The sequence below is a fragment of the Puntigrus tetrazona genome, chromosome 3, assembly GCF_018831695.1.
Source record: "Puntigrus tetrazona isolate hp1 chromosome 3, ASM1883169v1, whole genome shotgun sequence".
Classification (NCBI taxonomy): domain Eukaryota; kingdom Metazoa; phylum Chordata; class Actinopteri; order Cypriniformes; family Cyprinidae; genus Puntigrus; species Puntigrus tetrazona.
Genome location: NC_056701.1, coordinates 26,907,316 through 26,934,000, shown reverse-complemented (window position 1 = coordinate 26,934,000; position 26,685 = coordinate 26,907,316). Strand labels below are relative to the sequence as shown.

General features: G+C 39.8%; 1 protein-coding gene across 2 annotated transcripts; it reads left to right on the top strand.

The window, feature by feature from the left end:
• Nucleotides 1–1,680: 1,680 nt before the first annotated feature.
• On the top strand, nt 1,681–24,412 carry slc9a3r1b (SLC9A3 regulator 1b). 2 transcript variants are annotated; one of them, XM_043234955.1, is made up of 6 exons: nt 1,685–2,380; nt 13,423–13,593; nt 16,648–16,801; nt 20,300–20,343; nt 22,710–22,835; nt 23,424–24,412. In XM_043234955.1, exons 1-6 carry the CDS (start codon nt 1,895–1,897, stop codon nt 23,568–23,570), a joined length of 1,128 nt encoding a protein of 375 aa, XP_043090890.1. In that variant the 5' UTR covers nt 1,685–1,894; the 3' UTR covers nt 23,571–24,412. The 2 variants fall into 2 exon arrangements, with proteins under 2 accessions (XP_043090891.1, XP_043090890.1); XM_043234956.1 differs by lacking the exon at nt 22,710–22,835 and having other exon boundaries at nt 1,681–2,380.
• The last annotated feature ends 2,273 nt before the right edge of the window (nt 24,413–26,685 follow it).

The window sequence follows — 26,685 nt, the reverse complement described above, 5'->3', positions numbered from 1 at the left end:
ATGGAGCCTGCCCAAAATCATACAGTCAATGTTGGAAAGGGTTCAGATTTTGCAGAAGATGCTGGAGAACCGAAGAATCCGAAACAGAAAGACAGACAAGGAAAATGTACATGGTATTGAGATTCAAGGGTATGTACGTTTTTGAACAGGGTGATTATTATGTTGTCTTGTGGAGAATATGGAAACATTGTGACATAGCTTATTCGGGAGAGCACTGAATAAACAATAGCATTCAATTTTCATGATTCTTGTTTTGTTAAAATGAATATTCTGCAAGGGGCACGAGCATTTATGAGCTCAGACGTATATATATATATATATATATATATATATATATATATATATATATTACACTGCATCTACAACATGAACAGCCTTTACAGAAAATGGAATAATGTGAAAAGTTGCAGTTAGTATCTTATCCTGACAGAAAGAGCCACATTCGCCAGTCCTCGCCGTGAAACACTCCACTCTTCCACCAGGGCACTCTCAAGTTATCATTTGCAATCATAGGCTGCATGTAGTTTACCGCTGCGATAACCACCAGCTATCTTTCCACGTCTCCGAGCAGCAGTGTTTTAGGTGCCTCTCATTCCAGCCCAGTTTATTTCCCAGGCCACGCCTCCTGCTCATGCAGGTGATCAGGAACCCTGGGCGTCTTTCACCTGCTTATTATTTTCCACCTATAAAATGCACGTGACTATAATAATTGTTTATGGTTTATTGAACACGCATGACAAACATTGTTTAAATAGCCTTTCAAATAAATATCTATAAAGCTTATTTTAATTTTGCAACAGCTTTAAAAATACAGCACCCCGGGCATTTCTTTCTTTCTTTTTTTTCGTTTTTGCTGATTTTTAAACTAGGTAACAATTTCTTTTGATGGTCGCTTATGAACATTCTGTTGACAATCAGTAACTTTGCACCTACCAGTCAGCTAACTTTCATCAGAATATAAGTAGACTGTCTGATTATTATCTTCTAACTCTTTATTGTGATGATCTCCCAACAGACGTTCTACTGACTAGAGAGAGCTTTCCAAGAACTTTTCCCTACCAGTCTACTAATACTCTACTAACACTGTAAAGAAAGTTGACATGTAAGTGCAAAGTTACTTATAATCGACAGAATGCTCATAAGGGACAATCAAAATAAAGTGAAACCTTAAAATATAATATAACTATAATATTCTGCTTACCTTGATTCTTCTTTGTTTTCTTCGCATCACATGTTTGACACTGATGTCTCTAAGTGCACTAACTTTATTTTTTGGGTTTTGAAGGAGAAAGTAAAGCCATAACTGCATCAGTCGTCATTTATTTCCCCTCAAAAATACTAAATTTGCTGTTAGTAAGGTAGTTGTAAAGTTTAGGCATCGGGTAGGATTATGTAGAATGAGGCATTAATATATGCTTAATTAGCGCTAAATAAATGGCTATTATTCTAGTAACGTGCATGCTAATAGGTGTAACCGTGTAAAGTGTTTTCATAAGTTTTATAATGATCCTTTTTAAGTAAACTTCCGAAACCGGTCATCATAGAGAGATTTGTGCCGTTTGCGAAGCGTGCTGGTGACTATTACTGAAGCGCGTAAAAATAAGATTTGTTTCAGCAATCCAAAAACGTTTGAGTTCAGTCTGCTTTCTCTTAGATGAGAGCAGAGAGCCACTGGAGGAGGAGGTTCTCGAGGAGTCACTCCTCCATGGGCTGGATCTGGATGCTGGTGTGCTTCCGAGCGCCAGAACTTTCTCTTCGCGCTTCATCAACGACAAACCACTTCGTTTACCGTGGCCGAGCGCGTTAACATGCTTCGCCCGTGAGCACGCCCGAGCGTTTCCCCCCTTCGTTTCTATTTATTCGTCGTAACAAACTCAACAGGTGACTCTGCGTGATGCCCAGCCAGGCTCTGCGCCCGCGTCTCTGCGTCCTGGAGAAGGGCGAGAACGGATACGGCTTCCATCTGCACGGGGAGAAGGGCAAGAGCGGCCAGTTCATCCGGCTGGTGGAGCCCGACTCCCCCGCCGAGCTCTCCGGTCTGCGCGCGGGCGACAGGCTGGTGTTCGTGAACGGAGAGCGCGTGGAGAGCGACAGCCACCAGCAGGTCGTGGCGAGGATACGCGCCAGCGACGGGAGCCTTCAGCTCGTTGTGGTGGACGCCGACACCGACCAGCTGCTGAAGAAGCACGAGCTCAAGTGCTTGAAGGAGTTTGTCACGGAGGGCGTTCCGGTGCCCGAGCGCGGAGAGGACGAGCCCGAGGTCAGCGACGAGATGATGCGGGACGACACGCCGCCGCCGGTGCCGGAGAGGAACGGAGAAATCATTCCCGTCTACATTCCCGCGGTGGAGAAACTCAGGACATCCGTGAGCTCGGAGAAGGTGGGAGACGGGCTTTGATTCAAACGAGCCGCGGTCGTTTGAGTAGTAGCTAATTATTTAGTAGCTACTGTTTGTTTAAGTTGGTTGTAGTATTTTCGTGAAATAAGTTATCTGACAGAAAAAAGTAGCACTCTCAACATTTAATGAGTAACATGAAATTACATGTCAGTTAGCATTAGCCTAATATCTTCTAACGCTTTATTTGGATGGGTCCACAACATACTATGAGAAACTTTTCGAGTATCTATCAACTTATTGTACTAACCTTAAACCTACTCTTAACAGTCTACAATGAGAGTTAGCAGACGTGAAAATTTATGAGAATTACTTTTATTGTTGTTGCAAATGTCTAAAGTGTATGAAAATGAAGTGTAACCTACACATATATGATGATGATAATGGTTTACCATGGTATTATTAATGTACATAAAGGATGTAAACACTTGTGATTATACTTTTAACACATGTGGTGTACTTCGATTCTTAAAAGTGTATATTTTTAAAAAAAAGTATTGCAGATAATGTAATATTAACTAAATATAAGGCCACTTAAATGTACTTAAAAAGGGACAATTAAATGGGCGTGTCTTAATACAGTTAAGTGATCTTTTAAAAGTGCACTTAAATCAAAGGTGAAACCAAAGCACATTAGTAATTTTTTTTTTTTTTCATATTTTAGGTTTAGTACACTCATTTTGATGCATATTAAAGCACACGTAAAATACTTTTTACTTTAAAAGTATGCAACTTAAATGCGCTAATTTACGTCATTGTTACAAATGTGTCTTAACGAATATACAGTTATCAGTACATTATGCAATAACTTCTTAAATGGGTGAAACTTAAGAACTCAGAAGTTTAGCTAATTGCGCTTAACATGCGTTTTTTTAAGAAAACACATTTTCATTTAGTTGCGAATAAAATGCGGTTAAGAGTCTGAAAACACATTAATCTCACACATAAGTATATTCTTTTGCGAAAGCCTGTTAAAAGTCTAAAAGTGTTTTACGTAATAATAATAATCAAGTGCTGAAAACTTGTCGAAGACTAATCAAATGGGTTTCATATAACCCATTAACAAAGTGCGATATGGTCTTTTATACATCATCCATGACACTTCCATGGTAATCTCTTGAAGCATCATGCAAATGCACGGTGTATGCAATATGGTACTTGTTTATCACTTTATCATGGTACTGTAAAGCTAATCCTAACCCCAACCTATTAGTCAAGCTTTATTCACAGAAATGTCTCATCACATCCAAATAATTACACTTAATTGGCTCTGGGGTTTTTCGTCCATATGTGCCGCTAAAAAATGCTTTGTATTGCTCTTGCAATTATAACAGCGTGCCATGACAACTGTGAAACACACACCTACACACCGTAGTGCACTTGGCGGATCACACACACACCTAGCGCTTCAGTCAACGACTGTGGGTGGCTGGCGTGTCGAGGAGGACGTCTAGAGCAGGAAGACAGTTAGTTCTCACAGAAGACAAACAACTCCATTCAGCCTTGATCCAGAGTAAACACAATTTCGCACCACTGAGTTCCGGGATGTGTCGGGAACACACCTGGAACAGCGTCATTTAAAGCGGCTCACCTGAGGAACAGATCGTCGGTGTGTTTCACAGCTGAGGGATGATACAAGTGCAGCTGTCTGAGAAAGCCCTTGCGGTGTTTTTCTCAAGCAGGGCTCTATTTTTTTGTTCAGACGGTTGTAACCACACTGTCTTTTGTGTGTGTGTGTGTGTGTGTGTGTGTGTGTGTGCTGCTCTCAGTCATGATAATCATTTGCACATTACTCAAGGAGGAAAAAGGCCAGACTCCACAACAGCTGGGCTCCCCATGGTGACAGTCCTGTTTACCGCCTCAACCCCCTTTTCATTCTCATGTCATCTGCATAACCAAATCACCCACAATGCTCTCCTGGCATTGTGCTCTCTGTGTGTGTGGATGTGCTCTGCACCTGTAGTGATCATCTGTGTGGCAAGTACACTAGTCTAAATAGTCTGTGAGGGCAGGTATGTATGAGGGCCACCAGGAGAGAATGTCTCCTCTGAAGGTCACACTGACAATTTGGGGTCGGCCTGAAAGAAAAGTAGGGTTGTGATACATTGTTACGCTATACAGTACTTAAGACAATATAAGCCTCCACTAGGTATGTTGATAAACTCTACTTTTTTGTACTATATTTAACTATAGCTGATGATAAAAATATTCAGGTAACACCTTGTTACTTACTATTATAATAACAAAAAGTTATGCGTAAATGCATGCGAGTAACCAAACTCTAATTCTATAACCTTAACCATATAGTAAGTACATGTAGCTAACGAATATTACGTAGTACTTAAATGTATAATTTCACTATAACAAGGACACCTCAAAATGAAATGTAACCCATATAATCCGTATTACAGAATTTTTTTAAAAATGGGATCGTTACTCTTTCCCTAAAGCCTTTGAACATCGAATCTAATGTGTTTTAACTGTCACCTTTCTCTGAACACCTTAGTAACAGTTTATCAACCGCTGCCTAGCAAACACTTTAGCAATCACCTAGACGCTCTCAGAGTAAAAAGGTACAACACCGGGGTTGTAGTTTTGAATGAGATACACCTTTGTACAATATCTACCCTTAAAGATTGAATATTAGTGCATTAAAAGTATTACCTAGTGGCCCACTTTCACAGACAGGGCTTATCCCAAGCCAGGATTAAGCTATTGTTCAATTAGGACATTCAAGTAATTTTTATAAACATGCCTTAGAAAAAAGAATTACTTGTGTGTAAGGACAAAACAAAGGCACTGACATAATGCATCTTTTTGGATTTATGATCATACGAGTGAGTTGTAGTTGTCTTTTAAATGAGAAATTGAGAAATCCCGGGCTGTGTTGCAATGTTTTTGTGACCACCACATGACTCTTCCCATAGTTTTCCTTGTAAAAGCTCTTTCCTGTGTTGCTCCGAGGGGGGAGTCGGAATGAAATCGCGAGGATAGCAGGGCTGTTTTTCAATCATGCACAGATGACTGATCTTACATAAGCTTTCTCTCTGAGGCAATTACTTGGTGGAAGTGCTTTTGTGTTGGCTTCAATTGACTGTGACTGTCCAAGTCAGCTGCTGTTTCTTGCGTAACTCCTCTGTCAGGCAGAACTGCCATCCTGTGGCCGGGCACATTTACTCTGAAATCTCAGTGACCGAGACAAGATCCCTGATCTTCTTCATATTTCCTTTATGTAAAAGTAAATTGACACAAAAAGGACTTGGTGTCCTTGAGCCATCATGATCAAATGGTAATTTCCTCTCAAAAACATGCTGGAGGAAGGGCTGGGCTGGGTTGTTTTGAATCAACAGATATTGCCTGAGAATATTCAATGTAAAAACTAGAACTAAGAGTAGAGTAAGATTCGATAGAATGTAGTCTCTATATTTAATTACTAAATATATATATATATATATATATATATATATATATATATATATATATATATATATATATATATATATATATATTTGACTGGAAGATTAACGGAAAATCAGTTAAGCAAATGTGGTTTAACTTTCGTTCTATTTAAAAAAAATTGTCTTTTTTAACTTGAAATTCAATATATTTTGATTTTGAGGTATTAGATATAATCACATTTATAACGAAAACACTCATGGAAAGACAAGATCATGTGATCAGTGTGTTTTTGAAAGGGATCTTCATAGGAGGCTGTAGTCAGTTTGTGGGAATCTGTTCTTGGAGCCCCTGGCAAAGCAGGCACTCCAGCAAGCTGAGAGTGGTTTCCTCTGATTGTTTTTCATGGATGTGCAGATATCACACTTCCCCTTTCTGTAAGCACTGATCTAAGAGCAGTGCTCCCACTCTTAGTCTACCAACAACAAAAAGAACATCTGACCCTGGACCTGACTTTATTAATTACCAAGAAGTACAGGATCCAGACAAAGGAAATACTTTTGGTCTTGTGGCTGCATCCACTTTAAAATTATTTTCTTTTCTCTGTAAATATGCTGAAGTACTTGTTAGTTAGTGTGGTCAGTTTTCTTATACTGTAAATGGATTTTGGATTCCTTGAGAACTTTATGCAACAAACTCTGGTTCAGGCACTTACACATTGGGATTGTTTTTGTTTTGTTTGGTATGAAACCAGTTTTCCAAAAGCTGGTGTTCCCCAGTGAACCAAAACTAGGGGAAACTCTGGTCCAATTCATCTTAATGTTCAAAACATTTCTATTTTATTCTCACTGGTCTACCCAGCATCAGGTAATTTTTTTTGTCCTTGTAGGTTTTTACCTGCAACATTGTTGTCAGTGTGAAAGCCAAGAATTTACAGATCAAGTTACACTGTGCCTTTAATAAACAAACTGAAACGGATGATTGTTAGCATGTAAACACAGTCTGTATAGATGAAGGTGGGTGGATGCAGGTTCCTCTGAAGAAGGATTGCTTGTGTGTGTATCCCTTGCTAGTGTCCAGGGTGGAGATTTGATCCTTCTGCTATGACATTGGGCTAAACCCACCTCACACTCATATACAGGTCAATGGTTTTGGGGAGGCTGGTCAAAGGAAGGGCAGATGGAGAAGGTTTTTTTTTCTTTTGGGGTTTGTGGATAACAGATACTCTGACGATAAGCAAACCTTTTCTTTATCAAAGCCTAATTGGAAATGGCAAACTCTGTCAGCTTAAAATAGAGTATTATCTCCACCCTCACCATGTTACTTCTACAATCACAGAAATCAGCTTCTATAGACCAATTATACACAATGTGTTGGATAAGATAATTGGGTAAATAATTGGTCCCAGAGAGTGTACATTATCGAGAAGAAAAATTGGCCATATATCGAACCCTGAGGTACCTCAAGTGAATTTCCGGTGTAATTTAGGCTGTTTTCTTAGTGCTTGCTTTTTTGGGTCATAACTTGATGGTTGCATCATTAATGTGAATATTGCGATGAACCAGACTTAGGAAGAGACACTTTTAAGTGCAATGAAGTGACTCGATAACACTAGTGTAAACGTTCCCTTAGACACTCCTCCCTTACAGGATACCACAAAGGATTTACCCATAAGGTCTCAGACAAGCTGAGTGTATGGAGAATGATAGATTCGCTCCCAGTGAGAAGGAATAGACTCTGTCCGGAGTTCAGATAAAGACATAATAGGGCTTAGTTGTGGGAAATGTTTGATAAATAGCTCTGATATCATTCTGGGAGAGTTCAGTAATACACCACCTGCTACCAGAACAAGAGTACCAGTTCATTATTGACTCATGAACGCACACTGTTTGTTTTTGTTTTACGTCATCTGTGGTCTTGTAGCTTAGAGCTGGGCAAGCTTGACAGTGAGGTTGATCATTTGCAGGCCATTTAGTCTAATATGGGTGAACTTTGTACCGGACGGGATGAAATGAAGCTGTGAATGGAAATGTTTTTCACCTTGTTGAGAAAGACCTTTAATTTTTTGTTAAAGCTGTAATTTGTCTTTATATCTTAACACAGATGTGACTTGTGACATACAGTCACCATGTGGAGATCAGTCGACTCTAATATGTGCAGTTCCTTGACAGAAGGTTCACAAGGGAATCATTTATATATTAGGGCTATGTGTAAATATTTGTTATCAGAGGGTTTACTTTTAAGTATATTTTAGTAAACTGTTGTTCAAGAATGTTGTATAAGAAAGCCCACAGAGAACATATTCATCACAACCCATCTACCATACGTGTCTACAGTAGACTACACAGTGTTTTCTAACAATGTTTGTAGAGGCACACCAACTTTCTGGATGTCTCCCTTATCTGACTCATCCATTTCAGATCTTGGAGTCTCTGCTTACAAACTGAGTTGAATTAGATGTTTTTTTTGAGAGAGTTTGAAAATTGGGTGTTGGCCTGTTGGTGTGCCACAAAGAACAGAGTTAAGAAACACTGTCATAAACTACTGTAAATCTAACCATGTATTTTCCAAACCGCTTGTCCTAGTGTCATGATGATGCTGATGTCTATCCCAGTGTCACAGACTGTAGAGAGGTAACGGTTTTCCACCAGGGCTGGTGCCAGAGCTCAGGTTGCCCTTTTTCACTCAAAAAAAATTTGGGCCAGTGTCCAAGTGTTTCAGAAAAACCTGGCTTATACTGGACAAGGGAACATATGATGTCAGTAAGTAGAGCTCACTCAAGGTGGCAGTTTGAAAGCCGCCATTTTTAAAAGCTGTGTGGATTTAGGTAAATTACCAAAATGAACACAAAAATTAAATGTGTCGTATTAGAAACGGTCAGCAGAAGAGATCTCCTTCTGCAAGAGATAACAAGTGATTGTGGTCACATGTTGGTGACGTAGAGGGTTTCGGTTCTGGAAACATGAGTCAGTCCTAAATGAGTGCCACTCTTAGCTGAGCAGCGCTTCCAACAGCTCCAGTGGAAAAGTGGTAAGGGAAGTATTAGTGTTGTAGAGCTCCATCTCAAGTTCTAGATCAAAGTCCCTAATCAGACACACCTGATCTAACGCTTGAGCTCAGAAAAAACTCCAGGACCTGAAATGGGTGCGTCAGATAAGGGAGACATACAAAATGTGCAGCGCTGGGGGGCACCCAGGACCAGGCTTGAGAAACACTCGACTAGAACTTTAGATGGACTTGAGAAACATTGTTTCAGGTGATGTTTTTAGAAGCATGTGGAATTGGTATGGATTTGGACCAATGGATTCCTGCACAGTTTAGCTTCACATCTAATTAAACCAGACCTAAACCAGCAAATCAAGGTCTTCAGGATCACCAGAAACGTCCAGGAAGGTGTATTTGGGCAGGTTGGAGCTTAACTCTGCAGGACATTGGCCCTCCAGGAGCAGGATTGATCACTCTATAACAGGATGGATGGCCAATCCATCCCAGGGCTAACATACACACTCACATATTCGTAGTCTAGTCATGGACTGTGGGAGATGGAGCTTCTGGAGGAAACAAACACAATATGTGGGAGAACATGTTCAAATCCCATGGACTGTATTTTCAAGGATGTAAGCAATGTAGGGGTGACAGAAAAGTAATTGATGGCAGGATTGTAGAATTATATGTGGTTGATAAGCTTGTCACATTCTAATCAGGCAGCTACATACTAGCGCTCCTTTGCTAAATGTTTGCTAGTCAAAGCTACATACCTGCATAGTATCGGGCACAGTCATTTGAATATGCAAAGCTAATAATTAAGGCTGGTTTCGGGCTTTATGATTCACTGTGTCTACTGTGTTATGTAATTTTCTGAGCAATATTTTATCAGGGAATCAAGAAATGTTTCACAAGACATTTTACTCAAAGTTTTTTATTCATAAAAAAAGATTATTTAATTTATTTCCACTTATATGCATTTCTGCTAGAGTCAAGAAACACAATTCAGACTTCAGATCAGTTTCATCTTTAACATCAAATCAGCTGACTCGGTTTACAAAATACGATCTTGCTGTGTCATGAAATTTACGGCGGTGAGAAAATATTCATGAACACTTTGGAAACCGTAGACCTGGCTTGGATGGCTGTGCAAAATAGGATATACTGTAAATGTTGTGTAATATATATACTATTAGCACTTGGCAATTATGAATGCAGACAGCTATTTGCTACATATTATGCATTCAAAATGGTCTGATGAAACACTGCCCCTCTCATTTGTATTCTTTAGTTCTAATGTAGCACGAAAAAGCTAATTTTCTGGTTGACAGAATGTGCATTTGAGGGGTATAATAATTTTGACAATAAGACAAAATGAAAAGGGTGTTTTCCAGGTGGTTTCTTTTGTCTTTTGATATTTTTCCATGGCATATCATGCTTGAAAAGATAAGATATTTTGACCTTTCCTGTCTTTTGAGGGTCATTACTCTCTGATTTTGATGTTGGGATACAGTATATATAATTTTCTCCGTTTGGCCATGAACAGAGATTTACTTTTGTATTTCTGATATTTTCTTGGATTTTGATTGATTCATCCTTAGGCATGTATTTACTAACTCCCTCCATTTTTGTGCTTCGTAAGAGCTTCGGCGTTGGCAGTTGAAGTGATTGTTTCGGGTTGGCAGGGCTGATCTCAGGTCAAGGCCTGGGTTGTGTACACAGGATGTTCTGTTGAAGCCAAACCTTGGTTCCTCCCATTTTCGTTTCAATGGTTCCTCCTCACGAGATGGACAGGCTTTTGTGATTGCAGCAGATTCCTCAGATTCCATGCCCTCTCTGAGATTCCTCCGCACGGGACACACAACACTTTCTCTGTTGGATTGACTAGTGTGCTCCGTGTCCCAGCATTAGGGATAGAGCAGCGGAGCGTGTACTGACAACAATTCATTGGCATCAGTCGTTTAATTTGGCTTGGATGATTTATATAAATTGTGATATGGCTTAGTAACATTATCAGATTGCTGTGATTTAATTAAAAATAAGAGTGGAATAGTGTTCATTTACACGTGAGTAGCTCATGATCTGGTGTTTCAGCATCTCACAGTGAACTCTAGCGAATCTGTGCATGGGTTTGGGTCTCTTATAACATGCATCTGAGAACACAATGAGACAGATTAGAAAGGAGAAGTATTTATAAATCTGTTACCCACAATGGAGAAGCTTTACTTCCTGTGGGTTTGTGCCAGAACATAAGCTCAAAATAAAAGGCATGAATGTTACTATTGTACTATTTTTAACATTATAAATGTTTTATAAAATAAAGTCAATAGTGTTATTAACACTATTATTACAAGAAATATTATTAGTAACACTAATAATATTTCTTGTAATAATGATAGTTATTATTTTTTTGTAGTAAATGAACCAATGGACGATACAGTTCTGTATATTAAACTGTCAGTGTGCAATTTTCTCTTCTGACTCCTTAAAGTTTTTGATTATGGAATATTATTATTAAAATTCGGATTGGCTGATTCGCTAAATTAGCTGGTGAAAAAAAAATCAAAAAGTGATTCCAACGATATCGTTCTTCTGTGACGTTATTATTATAGTTGTGTTATGGACTGACACGGAAGAGAAGTTGTTGAATAAAGTAATTATTTTTGAAAAAATTATTCTTGTAGCTTCATAACATTACAGTTGAACCACTGACTATTTTAACAATGTCTTTAGTGCTTTTCTGGGCCTTGAACTCGGTAGTTGTGTTGCTGTCTATGAAGGTTCAGAAAGCTCTCGGATTTCATCCAAAAATATCTCAATTTGCATTCTGAAGATGAATGATTATAGTGAATAATTAATTGCAGAATCTTCCATTTTTGGGTGAACCCTTTAAAACGTCATAATTATAGCCAACATTATCGACCTTGGTGCGAACAGGCCTTAATTATTTCCAAACAGACCTTTCAAATGATATATCACAGAAAAACAAAACGCATAACAAATCAGCCTAATTTTATACGTTATGCAACCAAAAGTTGCAACGTTTCACTGGTGTTTCGCATTTTAACCACATTTACACAATCCACCGTGTCAAGTCTGATCGATTGGGCAGAACGATCACATCTTGTTGCGTTGCGATTTATTTATAGATTGAAGAGTGTCTAAAAGGCAGCAGAGCTGTACACGGAGGCAGGTTACACCCCTCACAGACTGATTGGTCCACCCATCCTCAGAGTGCCGCCCAGGGCAGAGCGCCGGGCTGACGGCGCTGTGATGGAGCCGGAGGGTGGTGTTCCGCATTGTTTCTGACAGTGGAAACCAGGTGTGGTTCACAGGAAGTCCAGCTCTTCCTGCGCTTGAGAGGAAATGCTGCCGTAGCTCTGTGTGTAAGAGTGAGAAGTTTTATGTGCCGAATTATAATATGCCATCCTGTTTACACTCTTACCATTGCTTATATTTGCTGTTTGTCATGTGAACAAACGGAAAAGTTTGATATTGCGCGGACAGTCCCTCATAGCCTTTGTTTACGTTGAAGTAACTATGACGTCGTAGGTTTATTGTACTTACTGGGAAAGCGGAATTGTTTCCTCTAACGATTAAGTGTGTCATCGCAAAACTGCCCTTTTTTTCATCGTAAGGTTTTCTAGGCTAAATATAATCAACGCCGCATTAAACACAAATAGTGGTTTGAATCACTCTCCGAAAAAACTATAAAAAGACCCAACTCGCTGGACAGCGCGGAAGGGTGTTGTTTTCCTGGATGACAATGCTCTGTACGTGCGCCGTGTGAGAACAGTGAGGGGCGGCTCTTCATCGGGTGACCTCATCCCGCGCGCTGTCCACTTCCATCACATTCGGGACAAAGGGAAAACATCCTTCTGTCTGGGTCTATTCCTCTGTCCAGCAGCACACAGGACTGGAGCCCTTATTAAAATGAAGTGCGCTTAATTGTGCTGAATTTGCGCTTCAGTTTCATTCCCAGACTTAACTGACAAGTCTAACTTGTTTATTTATTTATTTAAAAATTGGGTCCCACTTTTAATTTAATTAATTATGATTAATAAAAATTAATTATGATTAATTACGTGCAAGTAACCCTAAGCAAAACACTAATCCTAACCGAATCGTGAGTACATTTAATTAATATTACTTATTACACGTATCTGTCCGAAACTGCACTGCAAAAGGACACCCATAAAGTTTCTCAGCCGAATGAAAATTAGGTGTTAAGCGCTCTTTTTTTGTACCTTATGAAATATAATCGTGGTCGTCTGGATTTAATCATGGAGCAATTGCATAACGCAGACAATAAGACTGTGTCTTAAGAACAAGTCTGACCAGTTAGTAGTTAGTCAAGGGATAAGAGTCTTACTTTTCTTATTCAATTTAGACCGGTCTACCTTTTTATGTAACTGACTTCTAGAAAAAACTGGATGACCTGTAAGACTATACTAAGCAGTTTATGTAACCGGCCTAAGGTCGAGGTATTCTCTGATTCTGTTAAGGACGTTTGCTCTTTAAGATACTATATGAGATGATATCTTAAACGATGAAGGGCACAGACAATTAGACGAAAAACGTCCTTCATTCCGGCGGCACAGGCTTGTGTTTGGTTGTGCTGATGTGGTGTTGTGTCTGTCCTACAGGACTTGAAGACCCAGCTCAGACCCCGGCTATGTGTCATTGAGAAAGGCCCCGGCGGCTTTGGCTTTAACCTGCACAGCGAAAAGTCCAGACCCGGCCAGTTCATCAGAGCTATAGACGACGACTCGCCAGCACAGAGATCCGGCCTGAGGCCCAAAGACCGCTTAATACAGGTACGAGCGTCGCCATGCACTGTGGCGTTACAGCGTTTCAATACACGATAGACTCAATACCAAAATCTTTGGTGTTACAATAAAACATGATAGATTTATACTTTTCCAAATACGGAGTAATTATGAGTTGCGAACGCTGTTCTTGGAAGGGAAATTTGGACATTGTAGCTTTTTTTTTTTGGCGTATCCTGTTTTTTTTTGAGCGAATAAAGAACATCCTGTTTGGAACAGAGAAGAACAGAGACTCATGGATTCTGTGTATTGTGTTCAGTACATAGAGTCAGATTTGGCGATTTAGTTCAGCTCTGGAATAAAGAACATCAGTATATAACTAATATTTTTCATGATATTTGAGAGAAGAGATCATGAAAAAATCGGAAGCAGAGCTTTTCTCTCAATATATTACCGCTGTACATTTCAGATTCGTATTTGTGTTCAGTACATAGTACCAGTCAGATTTGGCTGGATTTATGTGTTCAGGACTCTGGACTGTGACTCAATCTAAAAATATGATCGCAGTCAAAAATGTAAAACTAACTTTATCAATATTCCTCACAGCAGAACTGCTGTTTGTCTCCGAGCGGCACACAATGGTGTTTTGTTCCCGGACGAATTCAGATACGTAACGATTTTGTCGACAAAGTAAAATCTACCGAAAATAAACCGCGACGAGGTGTGTATTTCTGTAAGGTTGTAACTCTCGAGTTGGGCCGCTTCATCCGGAGCGAGAGCCCACCAGCGAACGAGTGAAGGGAGGGAAGGAAGCGGAGGGAGGAGAGCGACGGAGGGGTCTTTGTCGTCCCAGAGGGGCCTCCGGGCCTCCTGCTGTGAGCCGGGGCTCTTTGTGTCGGACAGGCTGCTATTGTTCCTGCTGAGCGCACATTGTCCGTTTCCTCTCCGAGCCCGGGCTCCGCTAACAGACACACCCTCGGCTCCACATACAGAGCGTTCCCAGAGCGCCTGGCATCCCAAGCCTGCCAGCGCCGTCCTTTCTTCTGCTTAGAGGTGTAGTTTTAGTCACGAAAAACACTGGCCGCGTTTATCGCACGCTCTAATGCCGCTCACACCCCGGATTATTTTCGCCGTTGCGTCAAACGCAAAACGAGACGCTGTCAGACTCTAAAAGGGAGTGAAACGATCCGTAATCGTGCTCCTGGCGTGTCCTTCTTGAAGTTCGACAGCCACGAATCACTGCATACCTTGAGTCTGAAAGAGGAAATATAATATCAGAGCGAATGGTGGCATTTTCATTTTTCCGGGGCGAACTTTTCCCTCAAATGCCACCTGAAGCGAAACGTACACCGACTCGTCGCTCTCTCGTTCGTTTAATAAATCAGCGTTTATGAATATTTCACGCTGTTCAATCTTCGGCGATAAATCGGTTTCGGTCAGATTCGCCCTTGACATTCTTCTCTATTCAGTTTTCTGGAGAATGTGTAATTCTTCAGCGTTTGTGATTCAAAGACACAGGATATCCTTTCCTCGGAGAGCAGGAAAGGAGACTGATAATATTGAAAAATGAATCCTTGCTTCGATAAACAATTTCTTTGTCGAAACAATGAAGATGTAAATAAGGCGTCTAAAAATAGATAACAGGGTAAAGGCAAAAAGTGACAGTTTAATTCAAATAATCTTATTTTTCATACTGCAATACTGCTGCTGCTGTTTATGAATTGTATTAGGGAGGGGCCATATGACCGAAATTTTATATCACAATTTGAGTAATTTAATTTCGCTTTAATGATATATATCAAAATATATAGGGCTTTATGATATCAAAATGTTATCAAGTCATAATTCTCGTCACCGGTGTCAATATCACAAAAAACTAATGCTAGTCTAAGAAAAACAAAAAAACAATACTTAGGCTCACTAAAGACAATTAAGTAATAATAATAATAATAATATAAAACACTTTATATTCACACATAATCTCAAAGTGCCGAAGTAGTCAACGATTAAATAAGAATACGAAACTAAACTAAAAAAAAAAAAAAACTAAAGTACACATAAATAAGAAATACTTACACTGTATAAAGTAGTCACATGTATAAAAAAACACTGCATATTCTTCTCTGTTTAAATTTAAATGCATATTTTTTCTTATTGAAGTTTGATTTCCACGAGTAAGCAATTTGCTATAATCCAGTCATTTTAATGTTCTCTCATCTTTTTTGCCCATCCACAAGGCCAAATGTTTAACCTACAAAGTCAGAAAGAGAGTGTGAATGTAATTAAATAAAATTAAAGTTTAAGTCTTCTAAAGAGACACAATGGCTTTATATATATATATATATATATATATATATATATATATATATATATATATATATATATATATGCACTGATTGTTTATTTGCGAATAAAAACATAAAGCAATTCAGTTCATCATACTGTATAAAGCAAAATTGTCTTGGATTAAACCAGCCTTAATATCGTTAATAATAAACTCTAAGGCCAAGGCATTTCTCATTTTCATTTAGCTTAACCTGATAACTAAAACTAAACAACAAAAAACTTGGATTATGGAAGACATGGATTATGTTTACTTCTTTACGGTTTTTAAATGCATCAGCGTTACAGTGAAACAGACTTTCGACGAACGGACAGAAATCTGCCAGGCTTCGCTGAACAAAATGAGGGTGAATAAGTGATGACACTATTTTTTTTGTAGGTGAACTACAGTCGAACCAAAAACTATTTAGACACCAGATATAATTTACTAGTGGGTGCAGCATACTACAGTTCATTTAAGCCAGGACAGTGTGGAAGATTCGACAATAAAGCAGACTTGATTGCTAATAAAACCTTTTCACAAGACTGAACAAAATTAACCATAGCTTGGTAATTGGTCGTCCTTGACTGGTATTATCTAGTTGTGTACTTACCGACGTGATCACTGTGAATGTGTTTTCTCTGAACATTCTCTGAACAAACTTGAGATGGAAGAAGGTTGTGCGGAAACATTTGGGTTTGACTGTGCGCGTGAAGTGCGAGTCACCGGAGTCCTGCGTGTCTCCGTGCGTCTTCATGTGTGTCGTTGTTCGTCCTCAGGTCAATCGGGTTTCGGTGGAGGGGAAGCAGCACGCCGAGGTGGTGGCCGTGATTAAAGCCGGGGGTGGCAGCACTTCGCTCTTGGTCGTAGATCCAGACGCGGACGCTTTCTTCAACAAGTGTCGAGTGGCGCCCACCGCAGAACACCTCACAGGTACAAACTAACCTCTCACCTTTCACGAGACCACCGGAGGACGGTCACAGGGGGAGCCGCAACCCCCTCGCCGGCCTCTAGGGGGCGTCTGACACGGAGTCATTGTTTGGCAGGGGTCACTCGGGCGTGCGTTCACTCTGGTGTCGCTCGCCGAGCTGGTTTTGGGTTTCCTATTAAGCAATTTAGTTCGTCCGTCTCGTTGTGCCGAGGATCTCCAGCGAAAGCGCCAACAGCAGCCATGGAAACCGACCAAGAGCGTGCGCACGCGTGTGTTTGACACGGGGAGATTAGTCATGAGCGAATGGAGATGCAACGTTTACTCATTTCATTTACAGAGCTTTCGTTTGGCGTCGGCTCTAGTGGAAACTTTCCTTGGCTGCCGTCGGGGGACTGATCGGCCGAATGCTTTGAGACGGCTCAGGTGGTGCCGTTCTCGCATTTTATGCTCACGACGAGTCATTTTCTGCCAGGATCACTCTCTTTATCTGAGTCTCGATGTGAATAGGCCGTGGGATCAGCTGACATATAAACCGGGAACGATGTCAGCGGGAAAGTAAAGTAGACGGCGCTAACGTATGCATGGATGATTTGTACGAATTCGTCTGACCAGTTTCGTAGGGTTGGAGTAGATGGTATGTTTTTAAGCTTCGGATGTATTACTTGTTGGATCCTCTTGTTTAGATTTCGGTCCGCTCTCTCCATTTGTCAAACCATTAGTGAAGAATCTGGAGGTGCTTTTTGATAGCTTTCTTAAATTTGACAAACAGATTAGTTATGTGGGCAAAACTTAGCCAAGGTAAAGCCATTTCTGTCTTTTAAGGATTTTTTCAGGCTTTTGTTTCAACAAGATTAGACTCCCTTTATATGGGCATTAATCATCATCTCCGGCCCGTCTTCAGATGGTACAGAATGCTGCTGCCAGGCTTCTTAAAGGTGTTAGAAAACGAGAACTTATTACTCCACTTTTTTTGCACTGGCTCTCAGTTCATATCACAATTGATTTGAAGTGTTGCTTTGGTTGTTGTTGGTAATGGTGCTACATAAATAAATTTGACATTGACATTATTATTATTGGTTATGTGTTTAACTTAAGATATGCCATATCACAACAACAGCAGCATACGAAGACATTTTACATGCTACATGCATGCTATGCATTCATTTTTATGTGTGAAATAGCGCAGTCAAACAAGTAATCCAAAATAAAAGTTTTTTGATTATTTTATGTAATGTATGTGTGTGAACTGTGTTATCATGTATATATAAATATACACACAGGATATATTTATTAGGTTTGCATTTAGTATTAAAATGTACCTTTAAGGTACCAAAATAGACCCTTTAGGTCCAAACATACCGCCCCAGTGACAGCTTTTGTACCTTTTAATATAGAAATATAGCATATTTTATAACACCTAAATATATACATGCATGTGTGTGTGTATTTATATATGCATAAGATTTGAAATCTTGTATGCCCACCAAGGCTGCATTTGTTTGATTAAAAATACAGTTAAAATGCAAAAACACACTTTTAAATAACCGTTGTTGTTGTTTTTGTAAACATGTTCAATCTAATTAATTCCTGTGCTCTGAAGCAGAATATCCAGCATGGTTCAGAGTCACAAGACCCTTCAGAAATCATTGTAATGCGATTGTCGCCAATGTTGAAATCAGTTGTGCTGCTTAATATTTTTAGTGAAAACTGATACATATTTCAGGATTCTTTTAGACATGGAAAGTTCAAAACAAAACAAAAAAAAAAAACGAATGTATTTACTCTTACTTTTGAATTTTGTGACCCCACACTTTTGAACAGTAGCAATTGTGCTGATTTTGTAACAAAAAAATAATTCCAATGAATTAGTGTAAAATGAATCGGAGTTCTGTTTTCTACACAGCCATACATTCAGCTGTTTTCTCTTCTCTTCTCACACACACACACACACGTCTCCTTCTGCTGCCTGTCATCCAAATTTGGAAGCGGCATTTGTGTGGTTTCCAAGGTGCCGGTCTGGAGTGGCTCTCAGATTGCCGTATTGGGTCTGAAGTGTCCAAACAGCCAGCGATGTGTGTGTTTTGTGCCGATCAGGGGCCAGATGGACCTGTGCAGGGCTGAGTGCTGTCATATCTGCACTTTTCTGCCGCTCACGTAGTGCTCAGGCGGCCGTACAAAGATAGAAATTCAGACACAAGAAGACGGTAAGGGTGCTGGGATTATTTTTCCAATCTGTCATCCGCCTTGCCAGTTGGCTTTTCTTATGTGGAAACCCTATAGGCTGGCGTTAGTGTAGTTCAGTGCATCGGAAATGTGACATACGTAAGAATGAACTCGCATTTTATTTACAATCAAGGCGTCTACGGTACTTTGAATTCTGTGATAATGATAATAACGGTTGGTGACTGTAATTGGGACTTGTCCTCCAGCGTATAAACAGATGCAAATATATTTATAGTTTGGCTTACGGTTGTAGCCAAGACGGCAACCACAAATAAATGTTTAAAAAATACAACCATAACACTCTGTATGTGTTCGTATATGAGGCTCACAACAAAACATTGCCAGCCTACTATTATATGCCATGTTATATCTGATCTCTCAGTTTAAGTCATGACCGACTAAAAAAAATGCATGAATATTGACTTTAACGGAGGAAAATCTTTACATTGCCACTCACTCACTGCACAAAAGTCCTAGATTGTGTCACAACTGTTTGATGCAGTTATTGTCTGACATTTAATTTGCTGAAGAGGCAGTAAAAAAACGATACAATGCATGTCTCTTCCGTTGCTTTTCATTCCTGTCAAAATGAATATGGCGCTATACTGTACTTTGCAGTCTATCCGCATTTTTTTAAACTGTCTACAAAACGCGTTTTACTTGCTGAGTTCAGCTACTGTCTGGATGTCTGTAACGCATAACTAGTTCAGTCTCGACTCAAAAGCATGTGTCAGCTCTGTCCCAAAACCTAGCGAGCTGCCCTAACGTCTAACGCATGCATAAGTAACTCTTTCTAAGGCAGCATCCTAACTTGCTAGAAAGAAGTATGCTTAATTATAATGATGCGCATTTGTACTTTAAAACTGTGTGTGTGTGTGTGTGTGTCTCATCAGATCTCCACATGCATGCTCCGTCTCTCGTGTCAGCTCATTTGTTAATGCGCAGTCCGCCGCGAAGGCCTCTAGATGCGTTTTCCCCCGCGGTACCGCGGGGGTCGGCGGGTTTCCAGGTAGCATCGCTCTCGCCGCGGTGATGATGCTCATCTGAATAATAAATGAAGTACATACCTGCGGTACAGTATGTAACAGAGTCGACATCTGCTCACTGCAACCCGAGAAGGAGCGAAGGTCACACTAGCTATTCTCTAGGGGTCTTGTTTAGCCTTTGCTCCCTCGCCGTCTCTGATGAGGAGCGTTAGAGTCGGCGTCGTTGAACGCGTCCCGTCTGAAGGATGCTTGGTTTGATCCGTGACTGATCCGCTCTGCTTCCCTCCACAGGACCGCTGCCTGAACCCGTGGTCAACGGAGACATGGAGGACAAGGTGAGATGAACAATAGAGCGCTAGCAGGCCGAGTTTGAGTTTCTTTCTTCTGCTAAACATGTTTTGTAGCGTATCGAGTAACAAGTGTGAAATATAAAGAAAGTCAAGCTCTGATATAATGAAGTATGAAACTGTTGGTGTCGTTACCAACAAAGCCACCTGTAATTGCCACTGAAATGAGTCAGAGGACGTGAAAAGCTCAGTTTCTGTATAATTGTGGCAATTCTGACACAATGTGAAAACAGAACAATTAGCTGGAAGAAGGGTTTTTGTGATTAATATCACTGAATGCGATTATTTCTTGAACAGCGGTGTCTTTTAGTGTATTCCTGGTGCAGATAGACACTCGTTTTAGTAAAGTAATAGATCAGGGTAAGTTGAGGTACTCCGCTTTGAGACAAAATGGCACGAAATCTTTTTTTTTTTTTTTTTTGCAGTTTCGAAGTGGCTGTTGATTGATAAATGCAAAACATTCTACACTTTTATTCCCGGCCTCTCAAGGATTGTTGCTTTAACGACATTGAATACCTTCGACAAAAGCCGGTTCGTTTGTAGCTACTAAATATCCTTAGCGCACATTTAATTAGATATTTTAAATCAACGTCAAACAAAACGAAAAAAATCAGAATTTCAAGTTGTTTGAGAGCCAGCAGAGCACAAGGACGTCGAGATCTTTTCACTCGTGTGCACTTTCCGGCTTGGGATTCATTTATTATCCCACGTGCTCTTTCCTAAATAAATACGGCAGCTTGAGTTGTTTTTGTTGACCTGTGTCCGAACCTAGTTTCTCACAGCAGGGGGAGGAATAAAAAACATTACAGCTAGTTTCTCAGAGGTCACTGGAAACCTGCGCACGTTTCGATGCCTGTTATTGAAATGTTAGCATATTGTTGTTTTTTAGGGAAGTCGGCTCAAATATGAAGCGAGGTCTGTGGCTCTATTAAATGCAATTATTTGTGATTGTGCCGGTGATAAGACATCACTGCACGAAAGAAGCCAATTAGAGGCTGAAGATCAATCTCTATTCAACATTTGATTGGATTAATCGTTATGTTTTGAGTCCTCTGTCATTAATTGAGTGTTACTTTGGTCTGATATGTGTGAGTTAGTGGCATTCACTACAGATTTCTTGAGTTCGTGTGAGTTCGTGTTTCATTGACCATAACCGTTAGCGATGCGCCGTATGTCACTGCATATAAATAGAAAATATGTAATACGTATTAAAATATAAAATGATAATTGGTTCTCTTTTCTCAAAATTGTGAGATCTAAAGTTGCATTCGTGACTAAAAAGGCTGAATTAACGAGATGTTAAAACGCAATTAAGAATCAACTAGTTGCTTATTATATGCATGTCTTTTATTGTTATATTTGCTGTTTATTAGTATTTATAAAACACATATTCTACATCTCTAATCCTACCAAAGAAAAACTACCTTTCTAACTATTAGCAGAAAATAAGAGTGAATATTTATCACGGAATTATTAATGATTTACGTAAATAAATGTATAGTCAATCAATTGTTAAAAATCTATTTATTTATTTATTTCAGTTGAAGCCAGTTTGGGGACCAGTTCTCACTAGTGTTAACTAACTATTAAGTATGGCTTTTGCTTCAATAAACAGCTAATAAGTACTAATAAACAGCCAATATGCTAGTAATATGCATGCTAATAAGCAACTATAATAGTGAGAACTGGTTCCCAAACTACAGTGTTACTATTTTTACATAAAAATCAAATCGCACAAACCGCATTGTTTTTTTTCCCCCCCACTAGGACACATTATGTGTAATATTTCTCACATTATGCCACCACAATGAAACACAATCATGTGGCAGGTACAGTTTCACTGTGAGACAGAGGCTGTCTTGTATATCTTGCCGCTAGAGACACAATGACCTGCGCTATTTGACACTAATATGCAAGACACAGACAAAAATATGTATTTATTACAAATAAATATGAGGCAAAATACAATTCCATGACTTATTTAAGGCTACTACCTGGATTCACCATATTTTTTTGTTGACATGGACGCATCAGGTGTCACTGCTTGAGTTCGTACGTTTAGAGACCGCGGGGACGGTTTCTCTAAAGAGGATTGTGGGGGAAAGTGAGAGGCTCCGGCTAATGGTTGACGTGTCAGACGTAGCAGGCAGGAGGGAATAAGGGGGCGCCATCACCTGTCAGAGGAGCAGTATCGAGCCGGGCTAATGCTGCCCACTCGTACGGTTAATGAAGCTCTGCCTCCAGCAGCCCGAGGCCCACACGCTCTCACCGGCTCAAGCCTGACCCCTAGCGAACGCCACCAAGCGCTGAGCCTCGGGAGAGCTGACATTTTACTCCGTCCGTCTGCTCTTCAGGTAAACGGAAACGTGGCCAAAGAGGTGGAGCTGAAGGACTCGAAGTTATCAGTCAGTCCGTCCCCGTCCAACTCCTCCTCCATCGCCTCCCTCACGACTCCGCCCACTGGGACTCCGCCCCCTGAGGTGAGACTTACCTGGGATGTTTAGAATGTGATCGTCTTCTACATGAACAGAATACACGCGTGCTAAATATTCAGTATACTACAGCACATCATGCGGTGCACTCCACTTTTTCACGTTTCAAGTTCATGTTGTTGTTTGTCGAGGTTCATTTTTGCAGGACCAGCCATGATTTTTAACGACTTTTGGACCTAAACGCCAAGGATTAAGACATTTTTACAGCTGTCACTCGCAAAAACAAACACGCATAATGTATCATACTTCTTAATTAACTAGAAGTATGCTTCTTTACTGCGTTTATATATACTTTATGTAGTAGTATGCTAATATCAGTGTAGTATACTTGTAAGTGTACTATTTCTAGCACATGAAGCGTATGCTATGTTCCATTTCAAACATAGCATAACATTTTCTGAAAGTACCTGAATGAAACTCTTCTTGAATCTTTACGAATACGGTAAATCACTTCTGGCTTCGTGAGTGAGAAAACCTTAGGTGTTGGAGTATTCCGCTGGCGCTTGCTTGGCATAGGCTATGAAATTGTCCACTTTAGGTCACTGACGAGCTTCTATCTGTCTGTTGTCCTCTCAGGCTTTGGAGCCGTCCATCACAGACGCCATCCCAGAGCTCAATCTGTCCCTGCAGCAGGTGAAAGAGCGCGCTCACCAGAAACGCTCCAATAAGAGAGCTCCACCCATGGACTGGAACAAGAAAAATGAACTCTTCAGTAACCTATAGACCTCCGGTCACCCGTCCGCCCGTTCATCCAACCCTCAGCTCTGTTCAAGACTTGATCAAACAGAGCGGATATTATAATGAAGTTAAAGTCATCGATGAAGTAGGCTCAGTATGACGCATGTACAGTGTGTATATGTACACACAGATTTATATTATGTATTCAGAACTATGTATATGAATTACTAACAGAATATATATATATATATGCTACAGGGAAGATTACAGCTACAACTGTGATGCATTGGCTGTGTTCAGAATACAGTACTAACTTACCGTAATGTTCCTGCTCAGCGTATACTGCGTACTGTTTTAAAATAGAGCATCTCGCGTTTAATTTAACGAGCGGCTTCCGGTTATCATCTCGAAAGTTTATTTCGTACCAATTCAGTTTTGCGCAAATGACTTTTAAAGCTCGGCCATTCGGCGAACTCATACCCGTTGTGCCAGCTCACTGGAAATGGAAAAAAGCCATTTCGCATTGCGGGATACCGTGGTTTAGCAACATCACCAACGTTTCCACACAATACATCACAGAAATATATTATGTTAGTATGCTATTCTGAACAGAGCCTCCGTAACTAACCCAGCATGTTTGACATTGCGCAGATTTGGTTCTGCTGTGTTCGTGCGTTCAAGGAGTGGTTTTTTCCAGCAGCTCTCGTTTCATTGTTTTATAATGAAGGACCCCGATGAAGAGTGGGGCAGAAGTGAATCCTGAACTCCTATCAGTGTGTTTGATCGAGTTTGAATGACTGAACATGTGTAGTAATCTCACTTTCTGCTATAAACGGATTTTCACACTGAAATCTAATCTGCAATAAAGCATTTTATATTAAACACAACATTTGATGAAATGTTTCGAGCCCGCCGGAAACTCCTGTTAGTTTGTCACTGTTGGGTTTTTTCTGTGCGGTAAAGTGTTGACGTGCCTTGAATGATCTGCACTTTTGATCACTGCCGTGTTATGTCCTATACGAATGAATGCCATTTTTAAATGTAACAATACATTTTGTTAGAAAGACAAATGTTTACAGATTTCTCAGCTTTCGCTAAGTCACAAAAAAAGGTCACAAATGTTCCAAGAAGTCAAAGTCTTCTTCATTGCCCCTGGGTTCGACGGATGGCACACGCTTTGCTTTATTCTCCGCACACTTTATAATTAGCTTCTCATCTCCGAAGTTGGTCCAAAACGTTTTTTGGGGGGGGAGGTCTTTCAGCTCCTTTACTTTCATCTCGCTTCACTTCTGTAATTAACTGGGGATCATTAGCTTCAATTTTTCCATCATCATTAGCTTTCCCAACCCTAACTCTGTCTCTGAGCTCCTCTTCAGACAGTTTTGTGCACATCCTAACAAGGTTTGTTGGCGAGCTGGGAGAGTTAGAAAGTCTCAGTTGGCTGAAAATGTCACTTTATGAGGTTTTTTTAACATTAATATGCAATCGTTTGTTGAACCTCTTCTGATAAGAAGTGTGCAAACGCAAGCATTTCTGGCGATCGTTTCTGTCTTTGAAAGTAGAATTGAAAGTAGCCTAGATGTCACTAGGTGTCATCGTGATGGAAAATTTGCTATCTATAAACACATGAATATTTCAGTGGGCAAGATGAGAACACGGATAAGGTTTGTCCTAGAGAATTTCTATATTTGTCACTAAATTTTTTTAAAAAGTCTCATAAGGGGTGGGGAAGTCACTAAATTGTCAACAATGGATATCGAGGACATACGACTGCAGAAATTTTTTTTTCCCCTGTGATACACCGCTAAGTCCAGCTATCACATTGTAATGTGTTACTGCTGTCTAATCAAGCACTCGACCAATGAATAGGAAAATATCACAATGTCCAAATACAAACAAACTGGAGAATTGAGGAACAGATAGAACTTATAAGCACATGGAACTCAATTAGGGAGAACAGAAACAGGTGTGAAGCTAATCATAAAAAGTAATAGACCAAGGAAACATGACACCTATCAACATCTGAGTGTTAAACCAAATACAAGTAAGGGAAGAAAGAAAAAAAATATATATATATATATATTCACAAATCTATCAGATAAAATGAGGTTTAATATCTGCAAAGAAAAAAAAGTGAAACTATTGGTTGTGAGCGCGAACAAAGAGCGAGGAGGAAGCTGATTGGTCAGTGGAACTGCACGTGACGTCCCCAGGTGTGTACTTATCAACGTGCAGAGAGTGTTTTTCTCCATTCCTACCCAAGTGCTATTACTGGTTGCTGATTCAAAGAAGGGAAGTTCAAATCCTGCACTTGGTTACTAAGTTTGGTGTAAGCAACCTGAGTTTGTTCAAGGACAACCGGGAAAAGCCTCTCATCAGCTTTGAGACGCTAGCGGTAGGATAAAGACTCGTTTTTTAGCAACTGCTGTGTTAAAATCTAACCTGTGAATATCCAGTAATGTTGTTTCAATGAGTTAAGTCCTTAAATGATGCTATGTGCAGTGATTTATATAATCATGTTCGCGTATGGTTTGTATGAGTAGGTTATTAAGCTAAGCATCTGAGAAAACACTGAAAATGATCAAACGGAGATCGAATTGTTGCAGAAAAAAATTCTATAAACTGCTTTCAGTTAATCCTTGCGCCTTCCAAAGTTGATCGAAGCCTTTTCCAAGTTGAGGCAGACATTGAGACTACAAATCCCACATAACTTGACACTGAGTCAAAGCTGAGACGTAGTGCTGTCCATCGATTGACGAAACGAGGAACTTATTATTAACACTAATTCATCTGAAATGAATTGTCTAATCCCACCTAAAATGAAAATCTTTACAATTTTATGTTGAAATAACGTCACATTCAATCATCAAATGAATCTACAAGCAACATACAGGCAGTGTATTGTTGTATATTTGGTTAATGGAATCTTTTTTTATTAAAATCACATTTCTCAATAAAACGTTTTGCTTAACCATGGACTAAAGCCGTTCGACATTACATTATAATGACAAATGTAATCATTTATTAGACTTTAAAAATAGCTTCTAATTTAAGTGAACTTAAAACTATCTTCGCATAAAACCATTAGGCTACAATCAATGGTCATATTTAGCTACCAGAAATATTCAAAAATTGAATAAAAGTGGTCAAAAACTACAAG